We start from the raw sequence: 17,679 nt of genomic DNA, 5'->3' as shown, positions 1-17,679 counted from the left end.
ATAGCAATTTTCGCACTCCCCAATTATTCTTTTTGCTCTTCTAAGTGTTTTTTCTTCATTGGTTATCATCTGATGAGAAATGTTATAAAAACCCTTTCAAAGTGAAACTTTTAATGAACTGTTTGGCACTTTATGTTTTTTTCATAATATTTTATAATGTTGACATGGAAATTAATATTAAACTGTAAGGTGACAGAGAGTCCATAAAAAGACACTTTGAAAAAATCTCCTCAGCATCTCTTTTATGATTTGATTTGTTCAATTCCAAGTCTAGAAGAGAGGGGGTGTGGAAGAGTAGAGGAGAGAACGAGTTATTTTCTTCATGAAAAATACTTCTTCCATTTTCTTCATGAAAAATACAAGTTCTTATGAATAAGTAATTAGAAGTTCTCTCCAAAAAGTACTAAAAAGCGATTTTATAATCCATAATCACTTTCTAGTTTTTTGTCAAACATTGCCTAAAACATCTTTGGTTACTTTGAGACAACCATTCTCCACTCCAAACGCACTGTCGAACAAGCCTTATTAAGATACGGTGACGTTGTGTTATCCTTCTCTCAACCCTCCTTTACTCTATTTCAAATCAAATATCAATGGAAAATCAAGCATTTTAAGTACATAACTTGGAATTTCCTACAAAAATCAACGAAAATTACAGATAATATTGGCAAAAAGGCTTAAAAACAGGGTGGATGGTGTGGTGAGTTAGACCAGTTAGGCCATGATATCGTCCCTTTTGCATATTGCATTGTTGAAAAATGGTTACAAACCCGACTAATCATTAGAACAACTTCGAGGCAAGAGATGACATTGTTGCAGTATCCTAAACGAATCACGGATGCATTGCCAATAGCAAACATCAAATGTAGATTGGCTTGGGATACTGCCACTGTCAAGTAAATTTCTCCCGCAAACGACGGGCTAGAGGGCATGTTCATTTGCACAAATAAAACTGAGAGCAAAATTGGAATCACCTTCTCGCCTTCAAATAAATTAAAATCCAAAAGAAACCATATGGAATTACATATACATATACATATTCCTAGGCTTATTACCAAACATTCAGGTCAGAGAAAGTGAAGAAAACTGACTAATCTAAATAGAGATCTAACATAAACACCGAAAAGAACAGATTTTCTACCCATATCCATCTGCACCGACTCCCCAATTTTCCGACACGTCAAGAATCCGCAAAATAATTTCTACAATTTCAATCCATTGTCACCGAGGAGCTTACCGGCCTCCGGTAAGATAATGGTTTCCGAATTCTTAACAAAATCCATCATTCGATTTCTCCAAAAGTTGCTGTAATTCTGGAAGCTAAAATTCAGAACCGGTTCTGTCATCTGCGCGAAGAATGGGGGAGAATTAGAACGAAAATCACAAATTAAATTGAGTTGATTTCAGAAAGGATTAGCGAAGGGATTCGAAACAAGGAAAGAAAAAGGATGTCGAACTGACATGTACATGCTAACTATACGACCGATGACTGGAACCCTGGAGAAACAATATCTGCTGAGATTCTTTTCTGTCAACCAAAGCCAAATCCTTCACTAGCTTCATGAATAGCAAGTAACAATCGTTCATGAAGCTGTTCTTTGGTGGTGTACTCAGGAAGGTCTAGCTGGTTAAAGCTGGAAAAGACATAGGAACACATCAGACGCATCGAGCTTGATGAGAATGTGACGGGGACAAAGAAATGAACTGTTTTGTAAGGTAAGACGGGACCAAACAAATTATGTTTACACTAACCATGTATGAGCGGAGGGCAGCCTGTCAGGAGCTCCATAAGCCTTGTGAATCTGAAATTTCTGAGGACCAGAGATACCTTGCAACGCCCTGAAACCTTCCAATGGAACCTGAAAATCGCAAACATATAAATCAACAGCTACACAAGCCATTTCCAATCATTATAAAATGGCAAAGTTCAATGAGACAATATGCGCATTGTCAAAAATCATGTTCACAGGAAATGAAAATGATCTATGGAGTCTATAGGCAACTGATATCAAGGTAAAATGCTCAGGGTAAAAACAACACAAGTCACCCTTTCAATGGAACCTGTGAAAAAAGTTATGAACATTATAAAGGGAGGGGTTGGTTTGTTGGAAAAAGGGGATCGGCCAAGGGAAAAGGGGGGTCGTACATTATCAGAAAGTACAAAAGCCCATATAATATCCTTTTTAGTCGTGAACCAGCAGATATGGAGAAGTATATATACTATTTCATATTTCCTTTGTAGTACAAAACAGTTACCTTTGATGTTCCAGTCACAAACTGCAGCAGTCTCGCCATGTCCTCCTTGTCAAAACTTTCAACCACGTCCCAGAACCATTTAACAACATCAGATGCTGATGTGTAGCCAGTGTACTCGGTGTTGGCCTTCAAATCAGCCACTGCAAGGACAAAGTTACCATTCAGATACCACAACAGAAGCAAAATATCATATCTATTAAATAATAAGCTCATTCAAAATGCAACTCACAATCAATCTCTGGAAGACCACTGATGAGTAGCTCAAGCTCCTTGTCATTGAAAATAGAGATAAGCTCTCGCGGGACCAATTCACGAAACCCGTCCAGGAAGGAATCAATTTGAGGACGGATAGCATTTGTCAAGATATGTTCAGCTACAAGATCAACATACTCGTGCTTCGTTTCTTCAGTAACCCGAATATTTCTTCCTCCAGGTTTCAGCTCATAATCAGTAACCTTTTCAAGAAGGTAGAAAGAAAGGAAAACACAACGAACAAGTACAACATTAGTCAAACCCGTGAGCTCAATTTAATGTCATAACACTGAATGAAAATCGGATAAGCATCTAAGGAAGACTTTATAATAACACTACGTGAAAAACCAAAAGCTTTCAAAAAGAAAGAACAGAAATAAAAAGTTGCATATAAATCAGGAATATCATTCAAATACCTGGTTTTTCTCATAAAGGATATGCTTTTCTTCATCCGCATCCATGCTAAACGTCAGGTCAGGAATATCACTCACGTCATTCTGGACACACGAAAAAAATTAAAATTAAAAGAAACGTACACAACAAAGGAACTGAGAGTCTTAATCCACGCAGAAACAGAAGTTCAGAATACCACTACATCTTAGATCAGTTAACAAGATATAAACCGACAACGAAACCCATTCCAATCCAACCTTGGAACTCTTAAAAATCAGTGTGATCAAAAGCACACTAACCTCTAACATCCACTTTAAATTCTTGTAGTAATCAGGATCCACAGCCTCTATATCATTGTAAGTCACCTTTACACCAAGTATATGCTTGTAGAAGGATCGAGTGAAATAAACATCCAAAAGTTGCCCATCAAAAAGTGCCTTTGCAACCTGAATGAATTATCAGAGCAGCAAATGTTAAAGAGAAATTTAATACAGAATTATAAAGCCGGTTTCAAAAAGTCAATAGTCCAGAAGAATTACCACACGGCCCACAAATTTAAAATATGACAGATGTTCTGTCTGGTAGACAGAATTAGGGTTTGGCTGGAAAGTTGCATTGTTTCCTACAGTGGTGAAAAGCAATGCCCCCTTGTCAAATATGACCCTCGACAGTAATTGATACCACTCTCGTGTCAGACCTCCAGCATCAATACCCTCTTCTCCTTGGAATTGGACATTTAATCGACCCTTCATGTCATGAGTAGGCCGCATGCGCAACTGATTATAAGAATCCTCCAAAACATAAGCCCGCCGAACACTTATTCTCAGAGGACCAGAGAGATGTTGCTCATGCTGTTGCCTAATTCTTGACCGGAAATGCGCTCTCTTGTTGTCAAAATCAATTAGCCTTGGTGCCTTCAGCATCATAGTAAGGGATTTCTCCAACAAACCTGGATTCTGTCTGATAAAAGCATTTAAAAGCCGGCGGTGCTTCTCAGCGAACTTTGTAAATGTAATAGCACCATCAAGCTTTCTCTGAGAATCCCCACAACTGTGGTACTTGGTAGTTGAAGGATCTGAGTTTCCAGAGGACTCTTTGACTTCTCTTGCAGTTATATTCGCCTGATCTTGCAGCATTGTAGAGAGGTTCTCTTGTAGCTTTTCACACAAAACAAAAAATGCCTCCATAAAAGGCAGGAGCCTCTGAGTTCCAGGGGGGAGAGGAGATGAAGAAGAACCCTGTGCATGGTCTCCAACATTTACTATAGACATGGTTCGACAGAAAGAACTCTGACCCAGCGCTGTTTCAGTCGCACTTATACAGTTGCTTAATTCTTGCCACAGTGGCTCAAGTGCAACATTTAGCTTCCACATGATGGCATGCTCCTCCTGCTCCGCATCATTCTCCAGTCCTGAATTCTCACTAGCCCTAGGTGAGGTGAGGGAGCAAAGTGCTTGTAATACACGTAAGATTGCTGACCCAGCCATTGATCCAGCACTTAAACCCAACATATGTGTGTTCCGGAGAGTGACAAGCTCCCCAACAGCTGAGGCACTCAAACCATGAGCTAGTTCTGACAGCGCTGAGACAAAAAGTTTTCGATGGGGCGCTGCAACTGAGGCCAACTTCTTCAACACCTCACCAGCAAGCATATAAAGTTTATCTGAAAGCCTAATCAAGTAAATGGACTCAGATTAGACACTCATAAAAACATAGTTCATATACTGTAGCACAAAGAAATGAGTGGAGGGTCTAATACGTTGGTAGAGGACATGCAAATACAAAAGGAGCAACTACTCATATAAAGTCACAACGGTTAATATAAAAAAACCTGCACATACGTTCAAAGAATAAAATTGTAAGAATTAGAGAGCTAATAATACCCCTCACGACCAAGAAGGCTGCAAAGATTGTGCAGATCAGATTCTGGCAGCTTCAAGAAAACATTATATGTATCCGTACTCCTCTTTCCATCTGAAATTGATGATTCACCACTAACAGGCTTATCTCCCTGACCAGGTTCTGATTCCAAAGGAGGACCCTTTTGACCATCTCCTGATGCTTCACCAACAGGCTTATCTGCCCCCTCAGATTGAGACTGGCCCTCTAATTTTGAAGCTGAAGTATATACAACAACCTGAAGCAGGCCCATGACCTGTAGCACCCAAAAAAAAAACATGAGATGGTGTTGAACTATAAATTTTTTTAGAAGGATCATGATGTAGGACACGATTTAGCAATAAAATAATCAAGATTATGACTCCACATGTACAACAAGAGATATGGCACACAATACGCAGTTCTCTACCATATACTTAGTTATTTTCTAAATTTTTAAGAAGAGAAATAGTTATGGAGCAGGTACTAGGTTTTGTCCAGAATGGTTGACGAGTCGGACATTACAAACAATTGAATTACTCCAATCTTAAATTCAGATAAGGTCTCACGTATCATTGAAGATATGTGGATATCTAACAACTAACAAGGGACTTTACACTTTTAATTAAATATACAAATAGAAAATAATCTCTGCCCGAGGTCATTTTAAACTGGTTAATAATAGAGTAGGTTGTACCTGCTCAAGATGAGCAGTGCTGTGTACAAAATGAGGTCGGTTCAGGAGCTTCAGGAACAATATCAGGGGAATGTCAGCATCCTGGGTGTTTCCAGAAGTTTTTGAAGATCCTGCTTCTCCAATTTTCTCCTTGCCTTTGTCCTTCTTGGTTTCCACATGCATAGGGCTTGATGACTCAGGAACACCAGAGAAATCAAAGAAGAATAACATATTTGCCACAGCAGAATGATTTGTGGCCAAATAAGTCAAGATCTCAAGAATTCGACGCAGCACCAAGGGAGGAAGACCTATTGAAAAAGAAGAAAAAGCAAACAAATTGTTAGTTCATAAATCGAAGAAACAAATATACTGCAGTAACTGTTGGCGCGTCAGATGACTTACCATCTAACAACTGTGATCGACCATAAACAACTTTTGAATTGCAACCATAAAGCCTTTGGGAATTAATAGCTGCTAATCCACCGACTAAGCCCTCAGCCTCGGGTTTGATCATATCGAGCAAAAGACGAACTAAGATTGCTCGTGTAACACTGTGGGTACATAAGTTCAACAATAGCCTCTGCAAGAGTCCTTTACCAAGGGGCTAACCACACACAAAAAAAAAAAAAAAAAAAAAAAAGGCATCATGTTAGCAGAAGATAGTCATTTAATGAGTGATTGTATGAGACTGTACGTAGTACATGCACGTATGCATGTGATTTTCAAATAATGTGTTATATTTGAGGTCTTTCAAAGCAAAAATTGAGAAAAAACAACCCACTCAGTTTTCTACTCTTCAACAAACCGAAATTTTTTCATGTGAGGTCCTTTACAGAATATTATTCCCATCAACAAAAGCTTCACACTTGAATAGTAAACATAAATTTGTTCAACTTTTAAAGAAAATCTAAAATTCATATTTCAACTAACATATAAACATGAAACTTTCATAACCAGTTATAAACATTCCAATTACCCATAATTGGAATATGGATTTACCTGCGCTAATCGTAATAGCCTAATTAAGGCTTTCAATGCATCAGCATCCAGAAGCGGCTCTCCTTCAATTTCCTTAACCTTTAAGCAGTCTGCAAGAGCAGAAACTGCCCTCCGGCCAATAGTGACTCCAACACCTCTGTCCATCACCGTCTGCCGGTCAAAACCCAATCCATTTCTCCGGTTATTTAGCCTGTGGCTGGTCCCAAAAAGGCTGCGAGCCTGATAATGACTCATTGCTCGGTCTCTTAGCATTTGGGCTTCAGCGAGCAATGGAGAAGGCAATCCAGACAGAACTGCTTCTGAAGAAGTTAAAAGCACCTGGACCGAGAAAAATTACATATGTAAGACAAATAATCATTACAACCTAGTCATGAAAGATGCAGTTCCAGATGAAAACCTCTTCACGTAAATCAGCTGGAAAAGTAGCAATTATTGAAGCGTTGTCCATGTCAACCGGTTGTCCCTCAGCCTGCTGTGCAACCCGTTGTGCTCTTTGTTGAGCCAAAACTTCTGCTTGGATATCTGGAGGAAGGGCTGCTAAAAACTCAGGATCAATGTCATCTGCAGAAGGTGACACATAAGATGGAGGTTGAACGGGCTGAACTTGCTGTGAAGCAAGAACTTCGGCCCTCAAATCTTCAGGTAGAGCTTCCAAGAAGGTTGGATCAATTGCAGTAGCACCATTAGCCTCATTATTCAAATCTTGTTCAGCCTGATTAGCTTCTGGAGCAACAGTTGTGTTTTCCCTTGATGGTTCATCTGTACGATTTTCAAAAGCAGGCATGGGATGGCCAATTTCATTTATTTCACCAATGTAATTCATATCAACATCAACATTTGTTGGCATCAAAAAAGTATGAGAATCACCTGGAGTAGGCACATCGAAACCGAAACTTGCCGACACATTACCAACCTGCCCCTCTGTTCTTGAGGATCTATCACAACCCACAGCCTCCACCACTGTACCATCATGGGCATTAGAAGGCACAGCAGAGACCCCTTCACATTGTAAACCAGCACTTATTTCTGCAGACGAGTTGACAGAACCTGGCATTGACCCTACTTGCTCACCAGCAGCACCATTCCCATCACCAATGTCCATGCTATCGCTTGGTGTACTGCTGGTTGAAGGTGGCATAATTGACATTGGTTCAGGTACCTGTGAGAACTCCCCTGCACCTTCGACTACAGATTCTGGATTGACTTGTTCTTGACAGGGAGCAGCGTCAGAACTTGAGTTAACTTGATGTGTTGTTTCATCAACCCCAACTTGATGCTGATCTTCATTTCTTTCATGGCTGTCATCACGCTCCACTGCTACTTGACTATCACTTAAAGGAGGGAGATCTGGCTGTTTCTCCTGCACTCCTGAGTTCTGGGACTGTCGTTCAGCAGGGATATCAGCTGGAGCAAGACTGCGTAATTGTGATATAAACTGTTCCTCCACTGCTTGTGCAATAGCAGCAGCTTGAGGACCTGCTTGAGGCTGGCCGTCATCGGTCCATCGACCATCACCTGGCCCTCTTCGGCCCGATAACTGCAATGAATCCATACCTACAGAATAATCAGTCAACGGTGGGGGTGCTGCACCACCCAAGCGGTCACCAAAAATATTGCTTGGTACATGATCAAAAGGTAGAACAGGAGCATCAAACATGTAGAAATGAGCTACGTCAAAGCTCCCTGATGACAGGGCTTCTAGATCCCTGGATGAATTTCCACCTGCTGACCACATTGAGACCAAATCCCCAGACTGGGATGGTCTTAAAAGGAGAGGATGTTGAAATCCATTTGTTTCTGTAACAGATCGCTCAAAGGAAGACCTACTTGTCTGACGGCGGCGGTCGAAACCCAACGGCCTTCTCAGACCAAACAAGTCATCCACATTAACACCTTCAAAAGGTTCAGCAGCAACATCAATGAGACCACTTGCAGCTCCAGGTTGTCCAATTTCCTGCAAATGGTCAAGCCCATCAAGGGCTTCCCTCCATCTCACTTCTATGACACGATTCTCATGAAAATCGTCATCATCTTCATCAATCATTTCATCATTGTAATCATCTCCCAAGCCGTTACCTTCATGGTCTTCCACATCAGTATCAGCAAGAGACATCATGCCACCACCTTCCTCTGCTATATCCTCATCCTCATCTTCTCCCTCATCATCATCCTCATCATCCTCGCCATCATCACCCATGTCATTTTCTAAATCAGCCATGTCATCATCTGCCCTATTCTCAACACGAAAAGTCATCTCAATTTGATCAGTGTTGTGCAGTACATTACCTTCATCCATCCCCTCACGCATGAAATCCATCCCAAGCTCCATAGATGGATTAGAAGCTAGCGGTCCTTCAACTTCTATCCTCATATCTTGTTCCACCAACTGGTTTGGATTTCCATCAGGATTAGCTTCACTTTGAGAAGTTCCTTGATCCCCTTGAATAACCTGTACGATATCTCCCACACCCTGTTCACTGCTTGTATTCTGATTATCCCCCACAGTTATATCAGCTGATGGGGCAGTTACCTGACCATCAGATCTTCCATTCAACCCTGTGGATTTTTTCTTGCTCGTCTCATCAGATTTAAAGTATTGCTCACTAGCATTAGCAGCCCTTGTTAGGCTTTCTAACACCTTGAGTATCAAATTCACAGTTTTGGGAGCATCAGGATGGTCTAAGTCAATCACCCGAAGGATACCAGTCAGACACTGAATCATTCCCCCATCTATCATGCCTTTTGCTATGTCTGGTGAAAACCCAGAACCAGGTAAGTTGCTAGATGATGAATTTTTTGACAGAATTGAATACACCAAATCAACAAACGCATAAACCCTTTTATCAGGTAATAAGGTGGAAGTAATATCCAAGTTCGAAACCAAGGATAAAGCCTTTACAAGTTCAATAATTACTCGTCTGCGCCCTTCACTGGAACGACCGCACAGAACTACCAGGAACCAAGAAGCTTTTTCGGACAACTTGTCTCTCCATTCATCGGGTCCAGCAGATTTATCAATGGTGAGTGGAAGCAATCGATGAATTACATGGTGCAGTATACCACCATGTCCAAGACCATCTGGTTGATTAGATCCCCGCAATTGAGTCATTTCTAAATCTCGTTTAAGTATAACCCCAACTGCATGTACATACATAAGAAGAATATCACTCAGTAATTTGATAACAAAGGTAACTTTAGCCAACCCTGCAGATCTTTCAGATTCAGACTCCACTTTCCTTGTCTCGTCAACCTTTGATTTACCCTTCACCTTCATAGTGGGTTCATCTACCTCCATAGCGGATGGGTTATTAGCAGAGTCTTCCTGGCTATTTGGGAAATGGTATTTGAAGACCATTTCAAGAAGCTGATCTATCACTTGAGTGAGATTGGGAGGGATCTTCTTGTGACTTTTTGAGCATTTACCAGATCCATCGTGTATCTTATTTTCAGAAATGCGCACACACTCATTGGAAGATAATCCAGCCTCATCACCTGCTGCTTTAGATTTTTCCTTTTCCTTCTCTTTTTCCTTCAATAACAGAACAAAGGTCCTACCTCCTGATGTCTCCAACTGGCAAACCGCAGAAGCAGCTTTCATAAAAACTACTGGATCTCTGGAGATTACAGGTGCCATTGATGTCAAGAATGTTCGTGCAGAAGTGCGCCCACCGTGCCTGTTTCCACTCAGGGCTTGGCGAATCTCCAATTCCATTGCTGTTTGCAGTGTTTGTGGATCTTCAAGGAGATGGCGAACGATAGCAGATGCAATAGTATCATATCCAGGGAAAAAACAACTTCTTGGAAGGCCAAATAGAGCTGCCAGGCCTCCATTTTCAAGGAATTGTAATGCTAGAGCATGAGTTTTTGTCAAGCGAGCACATAATTGTAAAACAGCCTGCATGATCATTGCTGGGACATGCTGCTTTATCAAATCACAAGCAACTGCTAGCACCTTATGACTCTCTTCCATAGTCAAATAACCAGTAGATTTCCCCAATATTTTCTCAAATGCCATGGCAGAATCTCTTTCATGGGCATCCATAGGCTGTTTTTTCTCTGTATCTGATGCAGGGATTGACGCAAGCTCTCCAGATAATTCAGGTAAGGCCCCCGTTTGAGTACCTTCAGAAATTCTGGACCTTGATTGCAACATGTTATCCAAAATAAGCAGAAGAGCACTGATACATTTTGGGACAAGAAACTCATTGCCTGACTCATCTTTGCCCTTAAAGTTCATCAAGATATCTGTTGCAGTAGACACAATACCATACTGTGCAGCGATTTCCCTTGTGCTTCCATCCTCGGAAAGAAGTAATGCAATAACATGTGAAACCATACTCAATGCACTGGTATCATTAGAAAAATCCAATGAACAATTCTTTAGCTGTTGAGTAAGATAAGATACAACTCTTGGACGGTCTTCACCTTTGTTCCGGTTGCTAAGCGTCACAAGCAAATCTGTCAATGGGAATGCCATGGTATCATTACTTTGAAGCAATTTGACCGATGCTGCAAGGGCATCATCAACAGGAGGAGCTTTCACACAACCCTCTTCTGCCAGTACATCAACAGACTTTTCAACACTATCAGCTTTGGATGCATCTGATGAATTTCCTAGTGAAAGAGCTAGTGCCCGAGCCAGTTCATCATCATCCTGCACAGGATCCTCAGGATGACTAAAGAGCCACTCCATGGCCATTTCAACGCTATTTGTTTCCACCCGCCTAAGAGCTTCCTCTGCTCTAGCTCTTGGAAAACCCATCTCAACAATGGTGGTAATAGTATTTTCATCAAGTGGTGGGGGCAGGATTCGCTGGTTTGTACTTCCAACAATGCCACTGCGATTCTGCTTCACATCTCCAACACCAGAATATACATGCATGACAAGCGAGACAATAGAAGCAATGAAACTTGGACTACAATTTGGAAACATAGGGTGGTTCCAGACTGGAAGTATCACATCAAGAACTTGAGATTGCAACATACGAACAAAAACTTCTGGGTCCCTTGGCACAGGGAAAAGCCCGATTGACAAACCAACTGCAACTGGCTGAACAACCAACTGCGCCTGAGATGCAGAGGTTGTGGATAAGAGTAAAGAAGAATTAACAAAATACTCGAGCAGACGGCAATAGCTCTGTAAAGTATCAAGCAGCCATGAACTGTGGGACAGTTTACTTCCTTCACCTGTCTTTTCAAGATCAATACCTGACGCTGACACAGAGTATGGTGGTGTCCACAACAACTGACTAGTAGCTTCAAATGTTGTAAGCAGCTCCTTAAAAGTACCATGCACATAGAAATTATTTACTGTTGCAGTATAACAAGTTCGCCGCCTGCTGTCAAATGTAAGTGACACCATATCATCGACAACTTTGCCAAGATATCGACACTTGACTGACAGTGAAGTATCAAGCCCAGCTGATGTAGAATGCCCAGAGAAACTAAGAGACTCGAGAAATATTTTAGCTAGGGCAGTTCCAAGAGTCTTGGAAACCAAACTCAATGACCCAGAGTCTCTACGCCGATTTGGTGATGTGAATCCCTTGACAAGAGCTGTGAAGAAGGAACGCAGTGTGGAAGCCAGCTTGTTGAGGATTTCTATCACAAGAACATCAGGACTTTTCTTTTTCAAATCCTGGGAAGTAGATGTCTCCGATACTGTTGATGAAGATTCAGAATCAACATTTAAAGCCTCCAAATGTCGGTTTGTCCTTCCACCCCTTATGCGTGTAAACCCATGACGACTACGACGGTGCAAACCTTCACCAGAGCGAACAACTGAAAGAAACTCGCGTTCTCCACCCCACAAGGGCTGATTCCTGATAGAAACTGGATTCATATATCTCACCATTGGTATATTAGCATCATCATCACTCTCCCTTCCAGACGCATTAGTCGGACCTGCCTCAGCACTCTCTGGTTCTTGCTCAGCATTGATCTTCTCATCTAACTTGACATCATTGCACAGAGAGATTTGCCAAATTATTTCCCTGTATGTGCTTCCGAGATCTTTCAATACATCTGCATCTGCTGCACCCAGTTCAGACACCACAGTAGTGGTCCCTTTCAACAGAACATTAGACAGAGATAGAATAGCTTCAAGACTAGAAAGATGTCTCAAAACTTGAGTTTGCTTCGTAGATTCCACCAAAGCAAGTTGAGTCCCTCCAACTGAAACTAAGAGTTCATTTGTTGATTTCATATGCTCTCTCAAGAATGAACAAACAGCCCGAGCCAAAGAAGCAGAATGTTGTGGTGAGAAGTTCTTAAATGCAACAGAAATACTCTGGCCAACTGAAACAGAAAGAGGCATCAAAGGCAAGGTAAATAACTGCAGGACAGCTTCGACCCCCTTCTTCTCCACAAATATACGACATGTGTCACCATTCTGAAGTATTGTTTCAAGAAGACGTGCAGCATTGCTCACACAATCAGGAAGGAATAATTCAACATTCCCCACTGAAGAATCAGAAGGTGGTTCCACAGTCTGCTCTGAACTCTCCGTTTTGGATGATTCCCCATTATCAGACAGGACCAAATTCCTCTCTTCTCCATCTGTTTCCATGGGAACAGGAGTAGAAGAGCCCAAAGGATCAATTGACATGTAAGGAGCATCAACCCCATGTCCAATTTTTGAAATGGCATTTAAGATCTCAATCAGCATATCCACTCCAGGCCCACGCAATGAGGAAGCATGGCGCATTAATTCATCCAATCCACTAGATAACGAGCCTGGTGTGTCACTGGTCAGGGCACGCAGATAAGTTCTTGAAGTAAATATCTTCACAAAACACCTCAAAGCATTGCGATCTTTCACGGCCTGAAGACCAGTAGTATTCAAACATAGGGCATCCAGACACTGTGGTATGCATGTAATGGCTTCCGCAGAGCAAAGAACTCCATCCATTATAGCATCCAAGAAGGCAGAAGGAAGGCCTGCTGCATCTAAGACTGGAAAACAGGTAGGATCTTTGTGTATTAAATCACTCATGACAGTTGCCGCCAGTGAGAATACCCCGCCACCAAAATCCTTTGCCCTTTTAAATATAATGCATAAGCATTGCGGCAATAGACTCTCCTCTGAGCCATAAACACGGGCAGTATTTCCAGGGGCATAAGTCCCTAGGGATATAGCACGCAATAAAGCTTTCATAAGCAGTCGTCTGTGATATGAAACCAGTGGTTCTGAATACAAAGGCTGCATGTTGTCTAACTCTGTGGAAGTTCCTGCAACTACTTGTGCACTGCTCCCAATGATGTCAGAATCCTCATCTTGATGCTTTGAGCCATTTTCTATATGAGACACTTCCACCTGTAGGCGAGAGATTGTATCGTCTAAACCACCCAAATCCCGAAACAATGCAGCAGCAGGATTACTGTAATCCATAAAAGCTTCTAAAATGTGCACAGATGTGCTGACCAAATGAAGGTGTTGTGGGTTTGTATCTTTAAGCAAAGGCAGAAGGGTGGGGATAAAACCAGCTTCACGCATAGCTGAACAACCTGATGATGATGACACCAAAACTGTGACAAGAGATAATAGAGCCTCAGTAAAAACAACAGACCACTTTGATGTATCTTTGGTGACAAAATCAATGGCCTTCTGCATGAGACTGGATAGGATTCCACGATGACCACCAGATGTGACAGCAGTCAAAACAGTAGGCTGCCGGGATCGATCTTGACAAAGAGCAACCAGTGAAAGAAGACATAGAATTCGAATTTTCTCAGGAACCACATCCTCAAAGCTCAACAATGACACTAATTCATTGATAAACTCAGGTTCAGTGTTGAAGAAAGAAACAAGATCGTCAGCATCACTATTTGCTTGAACAAGAACTATGACGGCATATAAGCGGATGCATGCATACTGCTGCCAAGTAGCTACAGAACCAAAAGCCCTTGCAAACCGCAATCTTGTCAATAAAGAAAATCTTAAGGTTGAGGGTACTTTGTACTCAGCAATTAACTTACTCAAAAGCTCAAGATCCGTTTCTGGATGAGTGTTGATGTTAGGTAAGTGAATGATTTGTAATCCTTGGTTGGCAGGGATGTCACCTGTTGAATCATTGGATGCATAGAACTCAAAATGAAGGGTGGAACCTAATTCATAGGCAACAGGGTCACAACCACTCTGTACTGCACAAGCAATTAATCCAAGACCCTCTTCTTTTCCCCCCCAACCTTGTGCAAGAGCGAATAACTTTGAATTTAGTGCAGCATCTCTAATGGAATACTTTCCGACTGTTTTCTTTACAAAAGCAGCCAAAGTCTGCAGGCAACCCTCAACCACATCCGCATCAGTGCAAGCAAGCAGAGATGAAAGATGCTGCTGCAATAACATATGAAACAAAGAAATAAAATTAATGAATGGGAGGAGGAGGAATTGAAAACAAATGAAATTGACTCATGTATATAAGAAAGAATAACACAATGAAATGCACAATAATCAGAGTTGTTAATCATCACAACCCAGCAAAATAAGCCTTCATCCAATATACAATACCCCAAAATGCAATAATGGTATAATTATATATCTAGGTGGAATAATTACGCACCAATGACAGAGAGGTGAATGATGGAAATTTTACCTCATAAGAACTGTAGAAATGCTTATTTGTGCAGTTCTCCAAAATTATCCTTATTACACGGAGAACTTGAAGAACAGCTTCCCTCGGAAAAGGAGGATCACTTTCTAGAAAATTATCATCAAGCTGCAAATCCTTCCTGGATTTTACATGCTTCTCAAAAAATGAATCAAAATGGTTGAAAAGATCAACCCAATGATGGAAATCTCCCTGCACAAGAAATAAAAGCATATAAATCATATTGCATGTAAATAACCGTATCAATTTAACAGTTAAAGGTTATAAAATCACCTTATCAAACTCCCAGATGAAACCTTTCAGAGGTTCCTCTATAATCTCAAAGGGAACAGCAGTAACACTATTGATGAAGGATCTAATTTTTGGAGGCTGAAACAAAACAAGACCAAACAAAAAGTACAAATAATTGTTAGCAATTTACAGACTCGCCAAATTGCTTTCATATAAAATTAGTACCCAACTATAGCAGAGACATAACAAATACACCAGAAAGAGATGAATCATTTGTAAACAATAAGGTCTTCAGGTGCAATGAGGAAGGGATGTACAATGTGTGCAAACAATGAGAAGGGCACATACAACATTACAACGTAGTGCAAACAAGATCACATCCTAGAGAAATTTGTTTTAACACACATTACCCCCCATGACTTTGTTAGAAATCTCCGTACTACTTACAGGAAATAAGCAACACTGAAACAAATGTAAACAAAACTGAGGCACTGGAAAAAGTTTGTTGTTAATAGTGCCACACTTGTGGTACCTTTAAAGAATGGATTAAAGTGGCTTGGATTGACCTTAATGAACCTCCACATAATATGGTTAAGTTCACTTAATAAAGTTTAATTACTGAAAATCTTAAGAGCGCCATCTTCAAATAGATGCTTATAAGGAATTAAGATCATTCACGCACTCACAATTCATCTCACACTTTAAGCTAAATGCAGTATATGCTTGAGCAAAATTTTATTGTGTGATGTGAATGTACTATATTTATAACTTCAAAAAAATTCATGAATCTAAGTCTCACATATTTCAATGCATAGCAAAAGTCTCACAGAAAATGACGAACTCCTAACTTCACAGATATTTTAATTTAATGCATAGCGAAAATCTTAAAGAAAATGACGAACTCCTAACTTCACCTTGCGGTAACAATTATCCAGTTTCCACATATTTTCTACACACCATTAAAGCATAAATGTCAAAACCAATCAATCTTGTTCCATTTAGATATTGCATCCATATAAAAAGATTAAAACTTCTTTTTCGCAAAAACAATCTGTCATGTATGTATGACACCCCCCCCCCCCCAAAAAAAAATCAATATTAGCAAGTTCAACAAAAACAAATAAAATTCAGATGGATGTTCGATGCAGAAAATCACTAAAAACAATAATCAAACAAATATAGTCAACTGGATTGGTCATGAATAATCATCTCTAAAATCTTCCTAGTATTAATTGCAATTGTCAAGCAAGAATGGAAATCTCGCTTAATAGGCTGAATATTTTTACATTCTCGTACTCCGAATTGTGTATACAATTCAATAAGAAGAGCAAAAAATTCAAACTTTCTTATCTTGTATCAATCCCTAGTTAAACAGCCAACGAAAACAAAAAATTGATAGACGCCCAATACCAACCAAATAAGCAATTGCAACAAAAGCGCCACTCACTGAGAATTGAGAAAACATCACAATTTAAACAACCAAGAGAAATAAATCAAAAGAAAAGGGGAAAAAGAACATAACCCAAAACCATCAACTTCTCGAAATCAAAATATAGCGAAAACCCACTACTTTATTCTTGTCCACATACATATCATGCGCATGTATGCATAAAACAATCAAATCGATTCCATAGGTGAAATATACTGACCACTTCAACCGCCCTCCTTCTTTTTAACTTCATATTGGAACTGAAAGCATTGCACGATTGAGAAACTCTTTGAAATGGAACCCGATCAATCCCTGAAAACCAAGAATTGATCGAAGAGCAGAGGCTGAATTGGGGAAATTAAAATTCTGCGCCAACTAAACTTGAAGTGAGCAAGGTTTTGTATGGGCGGTTTGACGATGATCGGATCGTCGAGCTTCGAATTTTTTAGAGTAATCAGAGGGAATTTGAGCTTTTTGGCGATCAAAATTAGGGTTTTGATGGGATCGCACAGAGAGAGAAGGGGAAGCAGAGAATTGGAGAAGAAATAGATTATTCAGAAAGAAGCTAAAAGGGTGGTATATATAGAGGGGGCAGGAAATTACAGAAAATTTTGGAAAATATAAAAGCCAAAAGGAGATAAAAATAAAATACTTTTTTTGTATAGAAAAATAAAAGGAGAAAATGAAAAATTAAATATACTATATCTCGCTCCCCATTTACGATATCAAGTTACCTCAGCTGATTATACTATATCATTAATATGGGACGTCAAGGTGACAATGTACTTGTGTCATGAAAGCTCTCCTCCTATTATGAGTAAGATAATTTGAATTGGATATGACAAAGAAACACAATAATGTAGATAAATGACTAAACACACGCTTCTATTATGAAAGTACAATACTCTAGATAATTGGCCTAACGCACTTCTTTATTATGAAATCCACACACAACT

At 40.2% G+C, this 17,679-nt stretch overlaps 1 protein-coding gene across 2 annotated transcripts; it reads right to left on the bottom strand.

Moving 5' to 3' along the window:
• Window positions 1-964: 964 nt before the first annotated feature.
• Window positions 965-17,277, bottom strand: LOC103416433 (E3 ubiquitin-protein ligase UPL1-like). 2 transcript variants are annotated; one of them, XM_070818059.1, is made up of 17 exons: window positions 16,944-17,277; window positions 15,337-15,432; window positions 15,049-15,255; window positions 7,322-14,789; window positions 6,852-7,213; window positions 6,455-6,772; window positions 5,858-6,059; window positions 5,477-5,763; window positions 4,785-5,056; window positions 3,441-4,572; window positions 3,201-3,347; window positions 2,925-3,005; window positions 2,486-2,711; window positions 2,257-2,396; window positions 1,753-1,859; window positions 1,462-1,634; window positions 965-1,346 (listed from the first exon to the last, which is right to left on the bottom strand). In XM_070818059.1, exons 1-16 carry the CDS (start codon window positions 16,974-16,976, stop codon window positions 1,532-1,534), a joined length of 11,181 nt encoding a protein of 3,726 aa, XP_070674160.1. In that variant the 5' UTR covers window positions 16,977-17,277; the 3' UTR covers window positions 965-1,346; window positions 1,462-1,531. The 2 variants fall into 2 exon arrangements, with proteins under 2 accessions (XP_070674160.1, XP_070674161.1); XM_070818060.1 differs by having other exon boundaries at window positions 7,322-14,786.
• Window positions 17,278-17,679: the final 402 nt, after the last annotated feature.

The sequence above is a fragment of the Malus domestica genome, chromosome 03 (assembly GCF_042453785.1).
Source record: "Malus domestica chromosome 03, GDT2T_hap1".
NCBI classification, from domain to species: Eukaryota; Viridiplantae; Streptophyta; class Magnoliopsida; order Rosales; family Rosaceae; genus Malus; species Malus domestica.
This window is presented reverse-complemented; position numbering and strand designations above follow the sequence as displayed.